Below are 19,975 nucleotides of genomic sequence, written 5' to 3' on the forward strand. Positions count from 1 at the left end.
AAAGCCAATAGCTACTACTGTCCCTCACCTAAACCAAAAGAGCCTTTGGCGTGTCCCCCTAACTCTGGTCTTAATCTCTCCTTTCAATTCATTCTCCTAGTGCAGCCAGAGTACTCATAACTTAAACAAATTTGAACCTATCACTCAAGAACTTAAAAAAATTCCCTTTAATGCTTCCCGAATGACCTCCCTTTTCATGCCTTGCAAGATTCTCCACCACCTATTTCCTAACTTCCAACCTCCTCCTATACCCCACACTCCAAACACACTGAACTTCCTTTAATTCTTTGAACCTCCATACTTTCATTCTGTGCTTGGAGGACACTGTTCTTCCACTCCACTTCACTTCCTCATACTTCAGGTGGCTCCCAAAATAGGTACATGCTTTTCTATATCTTATACTTCCCCTAACACAATACTCTCCACGTTCTACTTTACCATTTGTCTTGTATTAACACTAAATTCCTGGCACCTAGCTTAGTGCACGGCACGTAACTGAAATTTGGGAAATTTTTGCAAATACACTTACTGTATCTTCCTACCAAAATTATCTGACTAGCTCAGCCCTGGCCCCAGCATCCACTAAATTAAAAAAAATGAGAATATGGGAATTGCTTGGTGCCTGGTACCTGGTGCCTCATGTAATGCTGCTGGAATGCATTGCCATTTTTGAAGACCTTCAGGCAATAAGGGCAGAGCAGATGCCGAGTATCCTCATGGATCATCCGAAAATGGACATCTACCTCAGAGTAGAGTGAGGAGCGATACTGACAAACCTGAGTCACATAAGAGGGAAAATAAGCTAAGAGTGAACAACTAAGGCCTTAAAAAAAAGAGGTAGTAACAGAAAATGTCAAAATAAGAGGAAAAAAATAAGTTTTCCTAAATGTATAGAAATCAAATTATTATTCTGACTCTGTAATGAAGGGCTGTTTGTGATACATTCAGCTGTGGGTTAAGATTAAAATGGCGGAAGGTCAAGAAAGTCTGAGAACAATCCACTTTGTGACTAAGAGGAGCAAAGCTTTCTTTGTCCATCTCTAGAGGGCAGTTCAGGAGACACACTCCTGTAGTACATGTGTATGTTCTCTGACTAGGTTCCCTGGCTGGGTACATGCACATGTTCCTTTAATGGTTTTCTCTGGCATAGAAAATCCTGAGAATGGACCCTATGTCTATTATTTCTTCTGGATCTCTGCAGTATTCCTAAAATTGAGTGAGAGTATACAGTAGGTATTCAGCAATGTGCATTAGTGGATTTTCTGTATTCAGCCTAAGAGCAAAATGGCTGAAGCTCCCTAGAGGAAAAAGGCAATACCTGGCAGACATAAGGCATCTCTCCAGGCTTATGAGTATCCTTCATATGCTGGAGAAATAGTGGCTCACTCTCAAACGCCCACTCACAGATCTTGCACTTGGCTGTAAGAAGAAAAATAATCAATAAATCCAACTGAAAATAAGACCAAAGTCCTGCTGACTCAATCTTGATTTTCCCTGACTTCTCTATTTTTACTTTCAATAGTCAGTACATCATTAAGTCTCTTCTTTCTTTAAAATGGATCTGTCGGGATCCCTGGGTGGCGCAGCGGTTTGGCGCCTGCCTTTGGCCCAGGGCGCGATCCTGGAGACCCGGGATCGAATCCCACGTCGGGCTCCCGGTGCATGGAGCCTGCTTCTCCCTCTGCCTGTGTCTCTGCACCTCTCTCTCTCTGTGACTATCATAAATAAATAAAAAAAAAAATTAAAAAAAAAAAAAAAAAAAAAAAAAATAAAATGGATCTGTCTTGGGGCACCTAGGTGGCTCAGTGGTTGAGCGTCTGCCTTTGGCTTAGGGCGTGGTCCCGGGGTCCTGGGATTGAGTCCCACATCGGGCTCCCTGCAGGGAGACTGCTTCTCCCCCCTTCTGTGTCTCATGAATAAATAAAATCTTTAAAAAATATATAAAGAAATAAAATAAAATGGATCTGTCTTAACATCTGTATTGCTGCTAACAGCAAACCTTACGCCTTGAGCTCAGCCTTCTTACTAAAGCTCCATTTCAGGTTTGAACCGTCTACAAGACATTTTAATTGGATATTCTACCACCAACTCTAACTTAATTTAGCCTCCTCCTGATTCCATTGTTTCCCTTCTCACTTCCCCACCCCCTCCTGCACTCAGGCACTATCTCCGAGTCTACACCCCTGTGTTCTGTCACTATTATTTCATAATGTATCTAGCAATGGTCATTTTGCCATTCTCACAGACAAAAACTTAGTAAAAGCCCACATGATTTCCTACTACTAATCAGCTGGCTTCCAATAATACCTCATGTCTCTACAATAAATAAACAGTGTCTATGCTTTACATACGATTGCCAAGTGAATTATTTTAAATTACTACACTGCTTCATTCCTCTGCTCAAGGATAAATAATGATCTTCTATGAATAATTCCACAAACATCTACTAAATGAGTACAAGAATTTGTCCTCAAAGGACTGACAATGGTGACAGAAGTTCTTGCCTTGTTATGAGTTGTTGAGGTAATTAAACTTTGAAACTGGTCATTTTGTCAAGCTTATAAAAGCTGTAATTCTGAGTAATAAAAATTTGAATTGCTAAATATATTTTGAATTAAACAGGCACAGTAAAAAAATAAATAAACAGGCACAGTAATTGTTTTTCTGTCACTGGGATTATTTTCAGGTTTTTGCAAGTATGGAAATTGTAAATTTAAAGCTTTGAGCATTTACTGGACCATGTCCAACCCGTTTCCCCACAAGAGTAAAGTTGAAATGATCCTTTAAAGTGTTAAACAAAAACCAGGGATTCTTGATCTGGGGTCCATGTTCGATGCCTCAGGGAACCTCAGTATCCCCTGAAATTATTTGCAAAAGAATAAAATCTTTATTTTCTGGGAAGAAGTTTCACAAGTTCTGTGTTTATCTCAAAGGGTTATGGGAACCCATTTAGAAGCACTGGCCAGAGATTCATTAGATGCTACAAAGATACAAGTAAATAAAAAATTTTGTCTCAAAGAATGAACAGAAGCTATAAGATATATAAGCTAAATGTTGAAAGAATAGGAGTTTCTCAGACAGAGGGACCAAGAGAACAGTAACAAAGGCACAGAGGTGTGGAAGTACATGACATGTTTGGGAAATAGTGTCAACTAAATGACAATATTTTCTTCTTCTGCCCCTTTGCCTCTTAATTCAATTTGTTTGTCATTTATTGTTTTCTTCTTTTTCTAGAACACCTTTTAAATATAGGTGCTTTCCAACCTTCTGTCCTAAACTTTCTTATTCTGAGTTCTTCCTGGCCAATCTCATTCAACCCTGAAGCTCTTCCTACAACCTATATATCAGCTCTCTTGGTACAGCTGTCATACAACATCAATAATGACAACACTTATTAAAGTAACTTCTAACACATAAACACCATGCTAAGATTTATATATATTATCTCATACCAAGAAAACCAGTGAGCTAGAAACCTAAGCCATCAGTGGATTTAAAACGTATCTAGTAACTATCCCCATCTATTCTAATTCCACACTGCAGCTGGTGTGGAAAAAAATTCAAGAGACGGGATTAACCGATTTTGCAAAGTGGCCACCATAACATGGTCCTTCCTAGCACGATTACCCTCATGTCTTTAACACCTAACACAGTCTTACTTTGAGAATAGGAGTGAACTACTACCGCTTCTGCTTTCTGTTCTCCAAATTATCAAAGAAAGGATAGGGGCACCTGACTGGCTCAGTCAGTTAAGCGTCCAACTCCTGATTTCATCTCAGCTCCAAGAATTGAGCTCTGAGTCAGGTGTCCCATTCAGTGGGGAGTCCGCTTGTCTCATCTCCCTCTGCCTCTCCCCCTGCTCATGCTTGCACCCTCTCTAAAATAAATCTGAAAGAAATGAAAGAAATGAAAGAAATGAAAGAAAGAAAGAAAGAAAGAAAGAAAGAAAGAAAGAAAGAAAGAAAGAAAGAAAGAAAAAGAGAGAGAAAGAGAAAGAAAGAAAATAGAAAAGAAAGAAAAGAAAAGAAGAAAGGAAGAAAATATACACCTTTCTAAGGCTCAGCCAACCTCATCACTCCATATATTCCAAGACTTTACCAAGCAATTAGTTCGCCCCTTTGATGAGTCATTTTCCACACAGGATCCTCCCCTGACATCTGACCATGGGTAAGAATCCTTCCCTCAAATCTACCCCTTCTTCAGCCTACTGCCCTTAAACAAGTGTGAAGAAAAACATAATGCTATTAAGAGTACACTATTACTGTAATCAAGTGTAATGATCCATTGATGTTTCAGGAAATTTGAAAATGGACTAGGTATTGGATGATATTAAGGATTTATGATTGCTGCTATTAGGTCTTGACAAAGATACTATGGATGTATACAGATAAAGGTCTTGATTTTTAAGAGATACATAATCATTTGAGGGTAAAATGTCATTATGTCTAATTTTAAAACACTTCAGAAAATAAAAGGAAACTTTTTTTCCCTTCAAAATTAAAAGGAAAGTAACGGGTCCAAAATATTAACATTAAAAAACAAGCTACTTTCATGAAGGATCTGCCATGGGTGCAGGAAAGAGGACTTATACAAAAATCTAAGAATAAAACTGATACATACTAAAGTATAGAAAAGTTATTTACCTTTGAGTTAGCATTTTCTCAGGTTTTTGATCAATATAAATTTTAAAAGTCATGATACTCAAAAATTAAAAGTCAGACATAACAGAGTGGTTAAGTGAAGAGAAAAAGATTGATTAGGTTCTGATTAGGTTTTTTTCCCTCATATGGAAAAACTTATCTTTTCTATGTACAGTCCGTATTTAAATGGAATTAACAAAAGCCTACACACCAGATTCTGCATAAAAAATGAGATGTAGGGATCCCTGGGTGGCGCAGCGGTTTAGCGCCTGCCTTTGGCCCAGGGCGCGATCCTGGAGACCCGGGATCGAATCCCATATCGGGCTCCCGGTGCATGGAGCCTGCTTCTCCCTCTGCCTATGTCTCCGCCTCTCTCTCTCTCTCTCTCTCTGTGTGACTATCATAAATAAATAAAAGTTAAAAAAAAAAAAAAGTTTTAAAAAAAATGAGATGTATTCACTGGGAGGTGTAGACTCTTCATCACTGACAGTGAAGACTTTGGGGCCCTAACAAAGACCAAGTTGGGTACTCTGCCATTAACTGCATAGTGGTTGATTCCAGTATCTATTCTCTTCTATTGCCAAATTAGTAGTCCAAAGTTGTACCATCTCATCAATTTTTAAATCTTGATTACAATAAATAAAATAAATAAATAAATAAATCTTGATTACGTGCTGAAATGATATTTTGGGTTTACTGAGTTAAATTAAATACACTATTAAAATTAATTTCACAGGGGCCTGGCTGGCTCAGTCGGTAAAGCATGCGACTCTTGATTGCAGAATTTTGAGTTCAAGCCCCACACTGGGTATAGAGCTTACTTAAAAACAAAATAACCCCCCAAACCCCAAATTAAATAAAGTTAAAAGAAAAAAAAGGAGGTTGTAAAAAAAAAAGTTAAAAAAATTAATTTCTTTAACTTTTTAAAAATGGCTATTAAAAAATAAAAATTGCATATGTAGCTTACTTACATTATATTTCTATTGACCAACATTAGCCTAAGCCACGAATGGCAGTTCCATTGTCCTTGCCAATATGACCAAGGCCAAGGAAATATAAAGGGAAAGCAATTCTGCTTTCCTGAAACAAATTCAGGAAAAGACATGGGAAGATGAGGTCTATTCCTTGTCTGCACTATTTAATGCCTGAATGTAAGGCCCAAGATTAACACAGCCACCTCACTACAAGCCAGAGACAAGAGAATTGCAGCAGAACACTCAAGTTTTGGGGTTGAAGTTTACTCCACCTCAAGTAGTCTCATTTAAATGATATAATGGATATCCTTACTGTTTAATTCATTTTTAGTCAAAGTTTTTAAAATGCAGCTTCCCATCACCTAAAAAGCTTTTCTTATTACTTTCATCTGTCTAAATCCTTCTTGTATTTAAAGACTCTAAAAGTTTACGACTTTTGGGGAAACCTAGCCTCAAAGATCTTTTCTCTTCTTTAAACTATTTCACCTATCATTGGTATTATACAATGCATAGGCTTATACTTATGTAATTTTTGTCTCTAAAACAACACCAGAAATCCCCTGAAGAACACAAGAGATATTCTAGGAAGACCAGGCTTAAATCCTCACAATGGCACCTCACTACCGTTATATGCTCTGAAGTAAATGATTTAATTTTTGTGAGCCTGTGTTCAGCCTACATTTCCTCAGCTGTTAGATGTACAGTCAAGGCAACACTCCATATCTCAGTTTACAGTTCAGTGAAAGCACTTTTTTTTTTTTTTAAAGATTTTATTTATTTATTCATGAGAGACACAGAGAGAATAGCAGGCTCCATGCAGGGAGCCTGATGTGGGACTCGATCCCAGGACTCCAGGATCATACCCTGGGCCGAAGGCAGACGCTCAACCACTGAGCCACCCAGGCATCCCTGAAAGCACTATCTTAATGGTAAAGTACTTTATGATGTTTATACTGTCATCTTTTGTCCTATGTAAAACCTATCAGGATACTAACTAAAGCAGAGGTCCAAATATAGATGGATCTTGGTTAAGGAATCCATTATATTACACTATATACATTACAACACGTTACAGTGGTCCTGAACCAAAGTTCCTAACAATTCTAGCCCTGAATTCAATTCAGGCTTGAAGAGAAGTCTAACTTATAAGAATAAAGGGTGAGTGAACTAAAGAATTGACCAGAAATGTGCAAAGAGGGGTGCCTGGGTGGCTCAGTGGTTGAGCGTTTGCCTTTGGCTCAGGTCATGATCCCAAGGTCCTGGGATCGAGTCCTGCATCGGGCTTCCCATGGGGAGCCTGCTTCTCCCTCTGCCTGTGTCTCTGCCTCTCTGTGTCTCTCATGAATAAATAAATAAGATCTTAAAAAAAAAATGTACAAAGAGCTTCCTCTATACTGATACCCATATATAAATGATGGATGGGCTCCTCCCCATGCCATTCAATGAACGAAGAGCAAAGTAAACCCCTAGAGTTTAAGTTCCCAAACTTACTCGTTGATTCATAAGGACTATGAACATTTTCCAAGTGGCACTGGAGCTGGAAGGGCGTGGAAAACTGGCGATAACAGTGTTGGCAGATAGTATGACCATCTACCTCACCGTTCTGCTGATCGAGTTCTACATGGTGCTTCATATGGTTCATGAATCTGTAGTACAGCACAAGGAGAAAGTACAGAATCAAAAAAACCAGTAGCCCTAGAATCCCAGAACATACATTGTGTGTCCCACCCCCTTGTTTGGGACAGTCCTTTTCTGAGCTCAGAAAAGGGTTTCTTAAAAGTAGGAGTTCTATGAAGGGATATACTACTTTCCCTTACTCCCCCCAAAGTTATCTCTTCTTATTAACCACAATACCTTCCTCCTTCTATAGTACTACTTATTGATTTAATGATAATCCTTAGCTAGACTAGATAAACAGGACTACTGCCCAAATAGAAAAACATATAAAAAATTTTTAGTTTTCTCTTGTCTAGGGTAACCTCTAAGGCTCTTCAACACTTACCGAATGTTGTTTTTTAGCCTTTTGGTACAATGTGGGCATCGGAAAGATGTGGCAACCTTAGGGAAGTTTGTGAGTTGGGCCACTTTGCCACCATCCCGTCCATAGTAGAAGTCATCTACTAGCATGATGAGTTTGGTCTGGACAGCATCACCCACATTTTCATTTGGCTCTGGTACTTTGGTAGGTGGTGACAGAGCAGGAATAGGTGTAGAAGACGGTGTGGAAGCAACAGGAACTGTTTTCTCAGGGGATGGGGGCTTTGCAGCTGATGGGATACTGGGTTCTGAATCCAGAGACTTTCCTTTCTTCTGGTATTCCACCATTTCTGGGCAACAGTACTATAAAGGAAGATCATTCTGGTTATCTGGGGGCTGGGATGTACCAACTCCCCAACCTCATGAACATCTCTCAGGTATGGTTTGGTCCTATGTATTCTCATCCAGGTTTCACCCTTTGGTTTTCTATAGTGTTTCCAGAATTCTGGCTTTTTCTATGGATATATATTTATAGCCATATGCCACTCCAAATCCCATACCTTATATTTCTTCCTCCTGCCTTAGATCCTTCAACCACTTAACTAGCATAACTTGCCTCTGAACTCCCTGGCAGGAAGAAATCCCAACTTTTGCGTCTGAACTAATAAAAAATGAAAAGGCTAGAAATGGGAAATGGTTAATGACTCTTGATTCACACAATGACACAATAAATAGAAAATAAATTGAGGAGTACCTAGGTGGCTCAGTCAGTTAAGCATCTGACTTCCACTCAGGTCATGATTTCAGGGTCCTAGGATCAAGCCCCATGTTGGACTCCCCACTCAGCGAGGAGTCTACTTGTCTCTCTCTCCCTCTGCCCCTACCCTACTCGTGCCCTATCTTACCCTCTCAAATAAATAAAATCTTAAAAAAAAGGAAAAAGAAAATAAACAGAGGTTACCTTCACTTGAGTTCTGATTATCTAGCAAACCTGTCCTGTGTAGTTTTAAAATCAACCACAACCAAGGAATTAAGGTCACATATGTTCCAATCTACTTGAGAGTCTCTAAATGTATCTTTCTACATTCCAAAGTATGAAACTCTTCTAAAACAGGCCAAAAGAGAGCATAACCCTTTAAGAAGCTTCTAAGTCATTTTAGAGCCCCTCCTTCACAACCTCCTAATTCTACAGGAGATATACAAGTAGTAGCCACTGAAGCTGGATCCCCATCACAACTGCTATCACTTACACACATGTGACCTCTCAAAGCTTCAGTAACACGGAACTGAGCATTACACCGAGGACATATTTTCCGTCCACCATCCTGGAGGTCAAACACTGGGATGGAAGACGTCACTGAAAGAAGTTAAGAAGCACTGATAAGACTAATGAGACGATACTGGAAACAGATTACTGGCCCTTTGAAGACAAGTTAAACACTCCCTGAAAGGCATATTAAGGTTGATACGCAAGTATGAGTGATCACTATGAGGACCACTCTTTTTACCATTCTTCTAACTCTAGGACAGGGGTCAGCTAATCACAGCTCATAGACAAAATCTAGCCAGATGCCAACTTTGGTTTGGCCCATGAGCTAGGAATGGATTTTACCTTTTGGTCATTATACAACTTTTTGTTTAATTGCAGGAACACATACATAAAATTTACCTCTTAACTATTTTCATATGTACAGTTAGGTACATTTGCATTATTGTACAAGCATTCTCCAGAACTCTTTTTATCTTATAAAACTGAAACTCTGTACCCATTAAACAATTCCCCCATTCCCTCCTCCTCTTAGTCCTGGCAACCCCCATTCTACTTTCCATTTCTGTAAATTTGATTCCTTTAAGTACCGCATATAAGTGTCAACACAGTATTTGTCCTCCTGTGACTGGCTTAGTTCAATACCTAGCAGAATGTTCTCAAAGTTCATGAATGTAGCAGCATGTCTCAGAATTTCCTTTCTTGAACAATAAGCTACTAATATATGAATCATATTTTGTTCATTTACTCATCAGTTGACACTCACTTGGACTGCTTCCACCTTTTGGCTATGGTGAATACTGCTGCTATGAACATGGGTGTACGAATATCTGCTTGAGTACCTGCTTTCAGTTCTTTTGGGCCATACTCCAGAAGTGGAATTCCTGAGTCAGATGGTAATTTTATATTTCACTTTTTGAGAGACCATAATACCAATTTACATTTCCACCAGCAACACACAAGAGTTCCAATATCTATACATCCTCACCAACACTTGCTATTTTGTTTTTTGGGTAAGAACCATCCTAATGGGTGTGAAGTGGTACCTCAACGTGGTTTTGATTTGCACTTCTCTAATCATTAGTGATGGTAAGATGGTAAGCATCTTTTCATGTGCTTAACAGCCATTTGCATAACCTCTTTGGAAAAAGGTTTGGAAAAAAAACTCCTTTGCCTAGTTTTTAATGGAGTTGTTTGCTTTTTTGTTGAGCTGTGCATATATTCTAGATGTAAAAATATTTGCAAATATTTTCTCCCATTTGCTGAGTTGCTTTTTCACTCTGTTCCTAGTGTCGTCTGATTGATACTGTATAAGTTTAAAATCTGATGTAGGGACGCCTGAGTGGCTCAGTGGTTGGGCACCTGCCTACGGCTCAGGGTGTGATCCCGGAGTCCCAGGATCAGTCCCACACTGGGCTCACTGCATGGAGCCTGCTTCTCCCTTCGCCTCTCTCTCTGTCTCTCATGAATAAATAAATAAAATCTTTTTTGAAAAATAAATAAAAATAGGGATCCCTGGGTGGCGCAGCGGTTTGGTGCCTGCCTTTGGCCCAGGGCACGATCCTGGAGACCCGGGATTGAATCCCACATCGGGCTCCCGGCATGGAGCCTGCTTCTCCCTCTGCCTGTCTTTCTCTCCCTCTCTCTGTGACTATCATAAATAAATAAATTAAATAAATAAATAAATAAATAAATAAATAAATAAATAAATAAATAAAAATCTGTTGTGGTCTCACTTATCTATTATTATTACATCTACTATCATATTTTTCTTTTGTTGCCCATGCTTTTGGTGTCAGATATAAGAAATCATTGCCAAATCCAATGTCATGAAGCTTTCCCCCTATGTTTTCTTCTTTTATAGTTTTAGCTCTTATGTTTAGGTCTTTGGTTCACTGAGTTAATTTTTACAGATGGTTTGGGTTCAACTTCATTGGATGTGGATGTCTACTTTTCCAATATCCTTTGTTAAATGTTTTCACATTTTAAAATAGTTGAAATGAAAGCAAAAGAAGATATTCTGACACATGAAAATTACATAAAATTAAGAGTCCGTAAAAAAAAAAAAAAAAAAAAAAAAAAGAGTCCGTAAACAGCTTTAGTGATCATGCTCATTTGTTTGTATACTGTCTGTGGCTGCTTTTGCATCACCATGGCAGAGCTGCGTAGTTGTGGCAGAGACCATATTTAGTGCATAAAGCCTAAAATACCATCTGGTCCTTTAAAGAAAATGTTTGCTGACCTCTGCTCTAGGCCATTGTAAACCCTTATGCTCATATCCTGTCTACACCTGAAAACCCTTCTACCAAATCCAACTTTAAAACCTTGTGCAAAAATCCACCTCCTCCATGAAACTTTTTTTTTTTTAAGTATCCCACACATCTCTGATCAACTGGTCCATTTCACTCAACTCCACAGCACAAGAAACAGAATTATTACACTTTTCACAGTGGCTATCCCCTTTTCTACACTAAACTTTCTTGTGAGAACAGACTGTGGCAACTATATTTTTTAAGTCTCTATTTCCAAGTATAAAGTTCTGATATAACAAGTACTTTGTCAGTGTTTCTAAATGGCTGGATGCTCTTTTAGATTACTGTACCTTTCATTGAAGACTCAGGTCCGCTGGTTCTCTGGGAGCCGTGGGCAGAGCTGTTGTTGGAAACCACCACTGGCCCAGGACTCTGGCCCAGGGAAGGGATGGTATTAAGGGTATTCACCAGTTTGGCTACTTCATTGCTATTTTCACCTGTAACCCCAGGTCGCTTCACAGTGACAAAGCTGGCAATGCTCACTGCAGGTGGAGAGGGGAAAGAGGGAGCTATGTTGGCCGAGTGATAATTATCTGTCCTCCACCCACTGCCCCACCCAGCACTGCCGTCTCCACTTCCCAGTGCTCACCTAGCTTGGGGTTGGGGGTCTGGCTGGACTGGCTGGGAGGCGGAGCAGCCAGCTGCCCCAGTGAGGTCGGCTGTGTGGCAGTGGGAGTAGTGGAGGTGCTGGGTGTGGACTTGGTCTGCTGGGACTGGGACTGCGGGACAGTGCTTCGAATGGTCAGAGTAGCTGGGATGACGGTGGTGAAGGTGTTAGTGGTGGGCCGCACAGGCATGGTGGAGCCTGGCCTCACTGGGGTCATCTGAGAGAACACCTGTGGGACTCCAACTGTCGGCTTAACGAACTGGGTACCTGGGGCTTCAGAAGAGAAACAAAGAAAAGTACCAAAGCTTGGTCAGTGAGCTCACCTCTAATACATTCTACCTGTCTTTACTGAAAATACTGCAATAAGAAAAGATTAGTTCCCCAAAGTGTTTGGTGGCCATCAGAAGTTAACGAGAATAGCACAGACTCTGATATCTAAGACAACATATATCCGAATTGATAAAAGCACTTATCCTAAGGAATGAGCCCTATTAAACTGAAGAAAGAAGATTCCTATCAACTCCTCCCCAAACACCTTACCATACTGCCTTTTCGATCCCAAGAATACAATCAGGAGTAGCTTGACCTCAATACTGGAAGGGCATGAATGAGTACAGAATAGGAGGCCAAAGGGCAGATGTGGTACTAAAAAAAAAGCAGCATTTCTTTTCTTAGGATACTAAAGTAGTCTTCCATCCTTTTAAGATGAACTCAAACATAAGACTGTCTATGCCATTCTACCAGGATGTCCCAGAGGTGAATCTCCTGGCTCAGTTGTAGACAATTTCACTGACAAATATAGAAATATCAGAACTAGGTAAGTCCATGAGACTGAAGGTCAAAAACATTGTGTGGGCTCTAAGAACAACAGCAATTTAGGAAGATAAGTTTATGGAGGTACCCTTAGAATAACTAAATTAAGATATTTTTTGGCCTGAATTGTAGTAAACTTACAGATACTAAGTAAAGAACTGTGGGGAGAAAATTACAAGATTTAAAAAAATAGGGATCCCTGAGTGGCGCAGCGGTTTGGCGCCTGCCTTTGGCCCAGGGCGTGATCCTCAAGACCCAGGATCGAATCCCACGTCGGGCTCCCGGTGCATGGAGCCTGCTTCTCCCTCTGCCTGTGTCTCTGCCTCTCTCTCTCTCTCTCTCTCTCTCTCTGTGACTATCATAAATAAATAAAAATTTAAAAAAAAAAATCATAAAAAAAAAAGATTTAAAAAAATAATTTTCAATTTAGTTTCTTAAAAAAAAAAAACAGGGATCCCTGGGTGGCGCAGCGGTTTGGCGCCTGCCTTTGGCCCAGGGCGCGATCCTGGAGACCCGGGATCGAATCCCACATCGGGCTCCCTGCATGGAGCCCGCTTCTCCCTCTGCCTGTGTCTCTGCCTCTCTCTCTCTCTCTCTCTGTGACTATCATGAATAAATAAATAAAATCTTTAAAAAAAAAAAAAAACTAACTAATCATTGGCAAATTTATCATCAAAGGGTAAGTCTTTTAATTTATATCCAAAATCTATGCTGTAAAATTAAAGAAAAATACATTTTTTGTATTTTTGAGCCATCGGGTAGCTCAGCGGTTTAGCCCCTGCCTTTGTCCAGGGCTGGATCCTAGAGTCCTGGGATCAAGTCCCACATCAGGCTCCCTGCATGGAGCCTGCTTCTCCCTCTGCCTCTCTCTCTCTCTCATGAATGAATAAATAAAATCTTTAAAATAAATAAATAAATAAAGCAAAATAAATTTTATAATCCCACAGTGTAAGTGAGCAGACATAAGAAATAAGGAATTTGGGAGTTTGCATTAATATTCCTTCAGGATAACAAACTTAATAGTGGACTAAAACACCAGAAGCATGGGATCCCTGGGTGGCGCAGCGGTTTGGCGCCTGCCTTTGGCCCAGGGCGCGATCCTGGAGACCCGGGATCGAATCCACATTGGGCTTCCGGTGCATGGAGCCTGCTTCTCCCTCTGCCTGTGTCTCTGCCTCTCTCTCTTTCTCTCTCTGTGACTATCATAAATAAATAAAAAAATTAAAAAAAAAAAAAAAAACAAAAAAAAACACCAGAAGCAGAAAAATGACTATATAAACCCTGTTTGAAGGGTGGTAAAAAGTTAAAAATAAATAAAACCACCACCCTGGCCAAAGGTTAGAAACAGTTTTTTTTTTAAATTGGGCTTAAAGGGATCCCTGGGTGGCGCAGCGGTTTGGCGCCTGCCTTTGGCCCAGGGCGCGATCCTGGAGACCCGGGATCGAATCCCACATCGGGCCCCCTGTGCATGGAGCCTGCTTCTCCCTCTGCCTATGTCTCTGCCTCTCTCTATTTCTCTCTCTGTGACTATCATAAATAAATAAAAATTTAAAAAAATAAATAAATAAATAAATTGGGCTTAAATCAATATGATTTTTACATTTTTAGATTTTTCTTAAACACACTTTTTAAATGGCCAAGAATATTTTGAGACATGAAAAACAAATCTTCTAGATGCCAGTTTATTTTGAATGGTAGACATTTTTCCTTACCTGGGACTAGTGTTATTGGTCTAACCGTTTGGCCTTGTTGTACGTTCAGCACAATCCCAACCTGATTCATTGCATTTTGTACAGGCCGGACATTTCTTACAGGAAATCCCTGCATTAAAAAGCAAAATGATCTTTAACATGGAGGTCAGTTAACACTAGCAGAGATTGCAATTAGAACTACATCCAAAAAAACTCACACTCTTACCTAGTGGTTCTTTTTTTAGAGATAGATTTCTCCATCTCAGTCATTTAAAAGCTCTAAGAATTTCGGCAAACTTTTGAGTGACAAAATATCAAAACTGAAGAATAAGCTTTAGTACATATGAACAAAAATGTAAACCTACTCCATCTTAAGAGAACCTCAGCTTAAAAAATACCTCATCCACAAACTGGCCCCAAACAGATAAAAGCATAGAAGGCGGGGGGGGGGGGGGGGGGTGGTGGTGGTGGTGGACACTAAGAGTATTCACTGGAATGATTCGACACAAAACAATTGTTAAGAAATTGTTCCCAAAGTCCACTTCAAAGGCCATAAACCTCTGGCAAATTTTTAGGAGAAGAGTTTTATAACTCAGGAAGCCACAGGCTGAGAAGCACTTGCCTTTATGTTCCATATTCAGCATTAGGCTTTCAACTTCCATTCACTTTACATGTCAAATAAGTCATCTTCCTCCTCCTCTTCCAAAGTTCTCCCCACACTTTACCAATTTCACACACAGATTTCAAGAGTCAACTAAATCATCCCATTTTAAGAAAAACAGCCCAAGCAAAGGGCAGAAAGTGTTAATGGCCAAATGTTAAGGCTTCCTAATTTAAGCTTTCCCACTAATTTCTGTCCAGATCTCAAATTACTTAATAGCCCTTTAAAGACAGGAAGAGGAAATTACCCAGCTGTGTTATGTTGGGCTTTCTATAAAAGTTGGTATCAAATTATATACAGCAAATAAGAAAGCCAGGTCAAAAGACAGGACTTAGAACCATTTCTAATGATGCTAATGACTCTAAGTTAGAGCCTCCAAAAGTTCACAGTATTTCTCTCCTTCCCTACCCAACCCCAGAATTCAGAGTCCTACTCACCTGTGTAGTGATGAATATTGGTTGTGATGCCACAGGAGAACTAGTCACATGATTGGCATTCTGCATGACCTGGACAGGCCTCAACACTGGTTGAGTAACCATTGTGCCCAAACCTGGGGTTGGATTCTGGGTTAGGATGAGCGGCTGTCCACCTTGTTGGACCAAAGAATTGCCGGCTGAAGGGTAAAAGGAAGAAAGAAAAAAAAATTAAGAGAAAACAAACCCCCATTTTATAAGAAACGTTATGGTTTCAGATAAGAAATGGTGTCTCAGATATAAAAATATCCAAGACTGTCACACTCACCTCAGCTTTATCGTCACCAAACTCACCAAAAATTTAAGCTTCACCCAAATTGACAACTAACAGAAAAACTGTAGATAGGGGAGGTTCACTAACATCTCCCCCATATATTAATCTTAATTAGCGATGTCTTAATGTAGTAAGGTTTTTATAGAACTACCATTTTGACTCTGACAATATTAATATATGGTTTGACATAATCTTTCCACGCCAAATTAGCAAAAAAAAGTAACATTTCTTTTTCCACATTTTAACTAGATAAAACTTATTTTGTCAGAATGTAATCTGTTAGCTAATCCACTTTAATCTTTTCAAAAGAGGCATATTCAATGACAAACATTAATTCAGCAAGTACACAGAATCTAAAGAATGGTACCTCTGCCTAGTGAGGCAAAGCTCAGAAATCCAACAGATTCTCTAAACTGCTGCTTTTTATAGGTATGGTAACATGGAGATTCACAGGCTATCTTTTCTCCTTTTTGATATCAGAACTGATAAAGAAAAGACTTGGTCAAAAACTAACCAATATCCAGTAAAAAATGGTATGACTTCAGAAGACAATGGCTCATTCATATATAAATATTAATAAATCGGCTATTGTTGAACCATTTTAGGTTCTTTTCATTGTGAGAAAAGTAATTTTATTTTATTTATTTATTTATTTTTAATTTACTTATGATAGTCAGAGAGAGAGAGAGAGAGAGAGAGGCAGAGACATAGGCAGAGGGAGAAGCAGGCTCCATGCACCGGAAGCCCGATGTGGGATTCGATCCCGGGTCTCCAGGATCGCGCCCTGGGCCAAAGGCAGGCGCCAAACCGCTGCGCCACCCAGGGATCCCGAGAAAAGTAATTTTATAAATGTTTTAAAGTCTATTTACATTTGGCTAAAAAAGTTAAAAATACCAAGTTTCCTAATCTACAGAGAATACTCTAAGACTAGACAGAAAACTTGAGCGTCAATATACTTAAATCAGAGATTCAAGTAAGATACTGCCTCAACTTTTTACTTCCAATAGCCAGAATGGGATGGGTTCCTATGAACTGTATGTCCTACTTTGACAGATGGAGTCACTGCAGTTAGCTACAAAGCTAGACCACTAGAGTCGGTATATAGGTGGCTATTAATGAGCCAACAATGGTTTGTCCCACTTTTTTATAGAAATTGAGTGCCCATCAGTGGACTAGACCTCAGTTAAGAGGCCAGCTGACCAGCTGACAGATAAAAAATTCCAAATTCAATCTATGCTAATTATACTGGCAATTTACTATGTTAAATGTTCTATTATGGAGAAGTTCAAATACACATAAAAATAGCACACCATAATGAAACCCCACATACCCATCATCCAGCTTCAACAATTATTAACTATGGCCAATTTTGTTTTTTTTCTGTACCACCCACCCACATTCTATGAATCTTTTAATAACCCCAATGAATTCTAATAATTCTAATAAAAATTTTAAAAAATTTTTATTTACTTATTCATGAGAGACACAGAGAGAGGCAGAGACACCAGGCAAAGGGAAAGGGAGAAGCAGGCTCCCCTCAGGAAGCCTGATGTGGGGCTCAATCCCTGAACTCCAGGATCACGCCCTGAGCCGTAGGCAGAGCTCAACTGCTGAGCCATCCAGGCGTCCCTCTAATAAATTATTTTAAATGATTTCTACATTCTTATTAAATCTTTCCTTAAAGAAATTCTGACAATTCATGGGTTTTACAAAGTTCTCTTTCCAGGGGATGAAAGAGGCTATTAAAATCCTTAGGCTTAAAAGCCTATAAAAGAATTAACCAACCAGTCCCAGACTCAAAGAGTGCACTCAAATAAACTAGGTACCACAGCCATAAACCGTGGCTCCCCATTAATGGTTCCCAATTAAATAAGGGGAAGAGATTCAGCAGTTTCTCTCACAATATGTTCTGTTTTACAAATCTGAAGGTCTTGATGTATTCTTTTACTCTGCCAGGTTTACTCACATAGCCTTAAAACCCAGAGATAAGAGGGCTAAATGGAGTCAAAATGAGCTGAACAGGAGTTGAAAAACATAACTTATCGAGTAAGAAGTCTATAACATTAAATTCATTCATAGCTCAGAATTAAGCAGTAGTTTGTTTTACTACATAATAATCAAAGCAAATGTATCATCAGTCAGAACTATATAAGTAATTTCTAAATGCTAGTAGATACTGAAGAACAACAAAAAGAATTGTAAAAGCATTCCAAAATTTTATTCCTAACACTTTCTTTAAAAAAGAGCTTTACTGAGGTATCATCTGCATACCATACACATTACTCATCTAAGGTATACAATTTGGAGGTTTTTAATATAGTCACAAGGTTTGTGCAACTATCAGTTCTATTTAATTCCAGAACATGTCCATCATTCCCAAGAAGAAATCTTACACCAAGTAGCAGTTATTCCCCATTCTCTTCTCCCCTAGCCCTGGCAACCAAAAATCTATTTTCTGTCACTAGAGATTTGCCTATTTTGGACATTTTATATAAGTGGAGTCATACTATATGTTGCCTTTGTGCCTGACTTTTAACACTATGTTTTCTTTTTTTTTTCTTTTTTTAATTTTTATTTATTTCTTCATGAGAGACACACAGAGAGAGAGAATGAGAGAGAGAGGCAGAGGGAGAAACAGGCTCCATGCAGGGAGCCCGACGTGGGACTTGATCCTGGGTCTCCAGGATCATGCCCTGGGCTGAAGGCGGCGCTAAACCGCTGAGCCACCCAGGCTACCCAACACTATGTTTTCAAGGTTATTAATATTATATCATATTATCAGTATTTCCTTCCTTTTTATGGGCTAATAATATTCCATCATGCAGTATCACCTTTTGTTTATCCATTCAATAGCTTAGGTTATATTATAGATTTCCATTTTGGGGCTATAATGAATAATGCTATGAACATTTGAGCAGGACATTTTGTGTGAACAGTTTCCATGTTTTAAGTATATAGCTAGGAGAACTGCTGCATCATGATAACTATGTTTTGAGAAACTGTCAAACTATTTTCTAAAGTAGCCACACCATTTTTACATTCTCACCAGCAATATATGAGAGTCCCAATTTCTCCACATTCTCATCAGCACTTATTATTTGTCCATCTTTTTGACTACAGCCATCCTAGTGGGTATGAAGTAGTACCTCATTGTGCTTATGATGTTCATTTCCTTAATGATTAATGATGTTTAGAATCTTTTCATGTGCTTACAGGCCATTTATTCTCTTTGGAGAAATGTCTCTGTAGATCTTTTGCCTATTTAAGAAACTAGATGGTCTTTTTGTTATTTTTTTTATAATTAATTTATTTATTTTAGAGAGGGAGAGAATCCTGAAGCAGACTCCCTGCTGAACACGGAGTCTGATGCTCAAACCCAGGACTGAGATCATGATGTGAACTGATACCAAGAGTTGGCCACTTAACTGACTGTACCACCCATATGCCCTGAAGATGAAACATTTTATTAATTTTTTTATTTTTATTTTTTTTAAAGATTTATTTATTTATTCATGAGAGACACTGAGAGCAAGAGGCAGAGACACAGGCAGAGGGAGAAGCAGGCTCCATGCAGGGAGCCCGATGTGGGACTTGATCCTGGAAGTCCGGGATCACCATCTGAGCCACCCAGGTGTCCCCAGATGAAACATTTTAAATTCACTCTATTCTGAAGTCTCGGGATCCCTGGGTGGTGCAGCGGTTTAGCTCCTGCCTTTGGCCCAGGGCGCGATCCTGGAGACCCGGGATCGAATCCCACGTCGGGCTCCCGGTGCATGGAGCCTGCTTCTCCCTCTCCCTGTGTCTCTGCCTCTCTCTCTCTCTCTCTCTCTCTCTATCATAAATAAATAAAAATTTACAAAAAAAAAAAAATTTATTCTGAAGTCTCATCCTTAAACCTATATTGGTATTTCAAGAATATAAGATAAAAAAATGTTATAGAATTGTCTGTTTTGTGCAAAAAGGGAGGTGGCTTGACAAATTGGATCTATTAATGCATGCTTATCTATGCATAAAAATTTTTTGGAAGGATACACATGACACATGTAACTGCCATTATCAGTCTATACTCATTTTTTTTTCCATTAGCATGGGTTAACATTTTGAATACTAGAAGTATCTGACATAAATAAAATCAATTTATATATGTGTATTTTTTAAAACTTTGTATACAGCTCTAGGTGGGCTCAGAAATCAAGGGTCCATTCAAGGAACCAAGAAGACTAGGTCATGTCAGCATGTCTTGGAATATCCCAGGATCAAAGAAAAATTTAGCTATATGGTTGCTA

At 39.2% G+C, this 19,975-nt stretch overlaps 1 protein-coding gene across 5 annotated transcripts in view; it reads right to left on the bottom strand.

The window, feature by feature from the left end:
- The window catches only part of POGZ (pogo transposable element derived with ZNF domain), a 46,153-nt gene that overhangs the window by 5,943 nt on the left and 20,235 nt on the right, over positions 1 to 19,975 (bottom strand). For 3 of the 5 annotated variants that reach the window (XM_038562246.1, XM_038562245.1, XM_038562248.1), the window contains 9 exons: positions 15,380 to 15,555; positions 14,303 to 14,411; positions 11,760 to 12,050; positions 11,461 to 11,679; positions 8,842 to 8,948; positions 7,617 to 7,954; positions 7,106 to 7,260; positions 1,319 to 1,419; positions 630 to 776 (listed from right to left, as the gene is read on the bottom strand). In XM_038562246.1, coding sequence (XP_038418174.1) covers positions 630 to 776; positions 1,319 to 1,419; positions 7,106 to 7,260; positions 7,617 to 7,954; positions 8,842 to 8,948; positions 11,461 to 11,679; positions 11,760 to 12,050; positions 14,303 to 14,411; positions 15,380 to 15,555 — 1,643 coding nt within the window. The remainder of the gene's footprint in view (positions 1 to 629; positions 777 to 1,318; positions 1,420 to 7,105; positions 7,261 to 7,616; positions 7,955 to 8,841; positions 8,949 to 11,460; positions 11,680 to 11,759; positions 12,051 to 14,302; positions 14,412 to 15,379; positions 15,556 to 19,975) is intronic. The other 2 variants (XM_038562247.1, XM_038562249.1) reach the window with 1 other exon arrangement.

The sequence above is a fragment of the Canis lupus genome, chromosome 17 (assembly GCF_011100685.1).
Source record: "Canis lupus familiaris isolate Mischka breed German Shepherd chromosome 17, alternate assembly UU_Cfam_GSD_1.0, whole genome shotgun sequence".
NCBI lineage: Eukaryota > Metazoa > Chordata > Mammalia > Carnivora > Canidae > Canis > Canis lupus.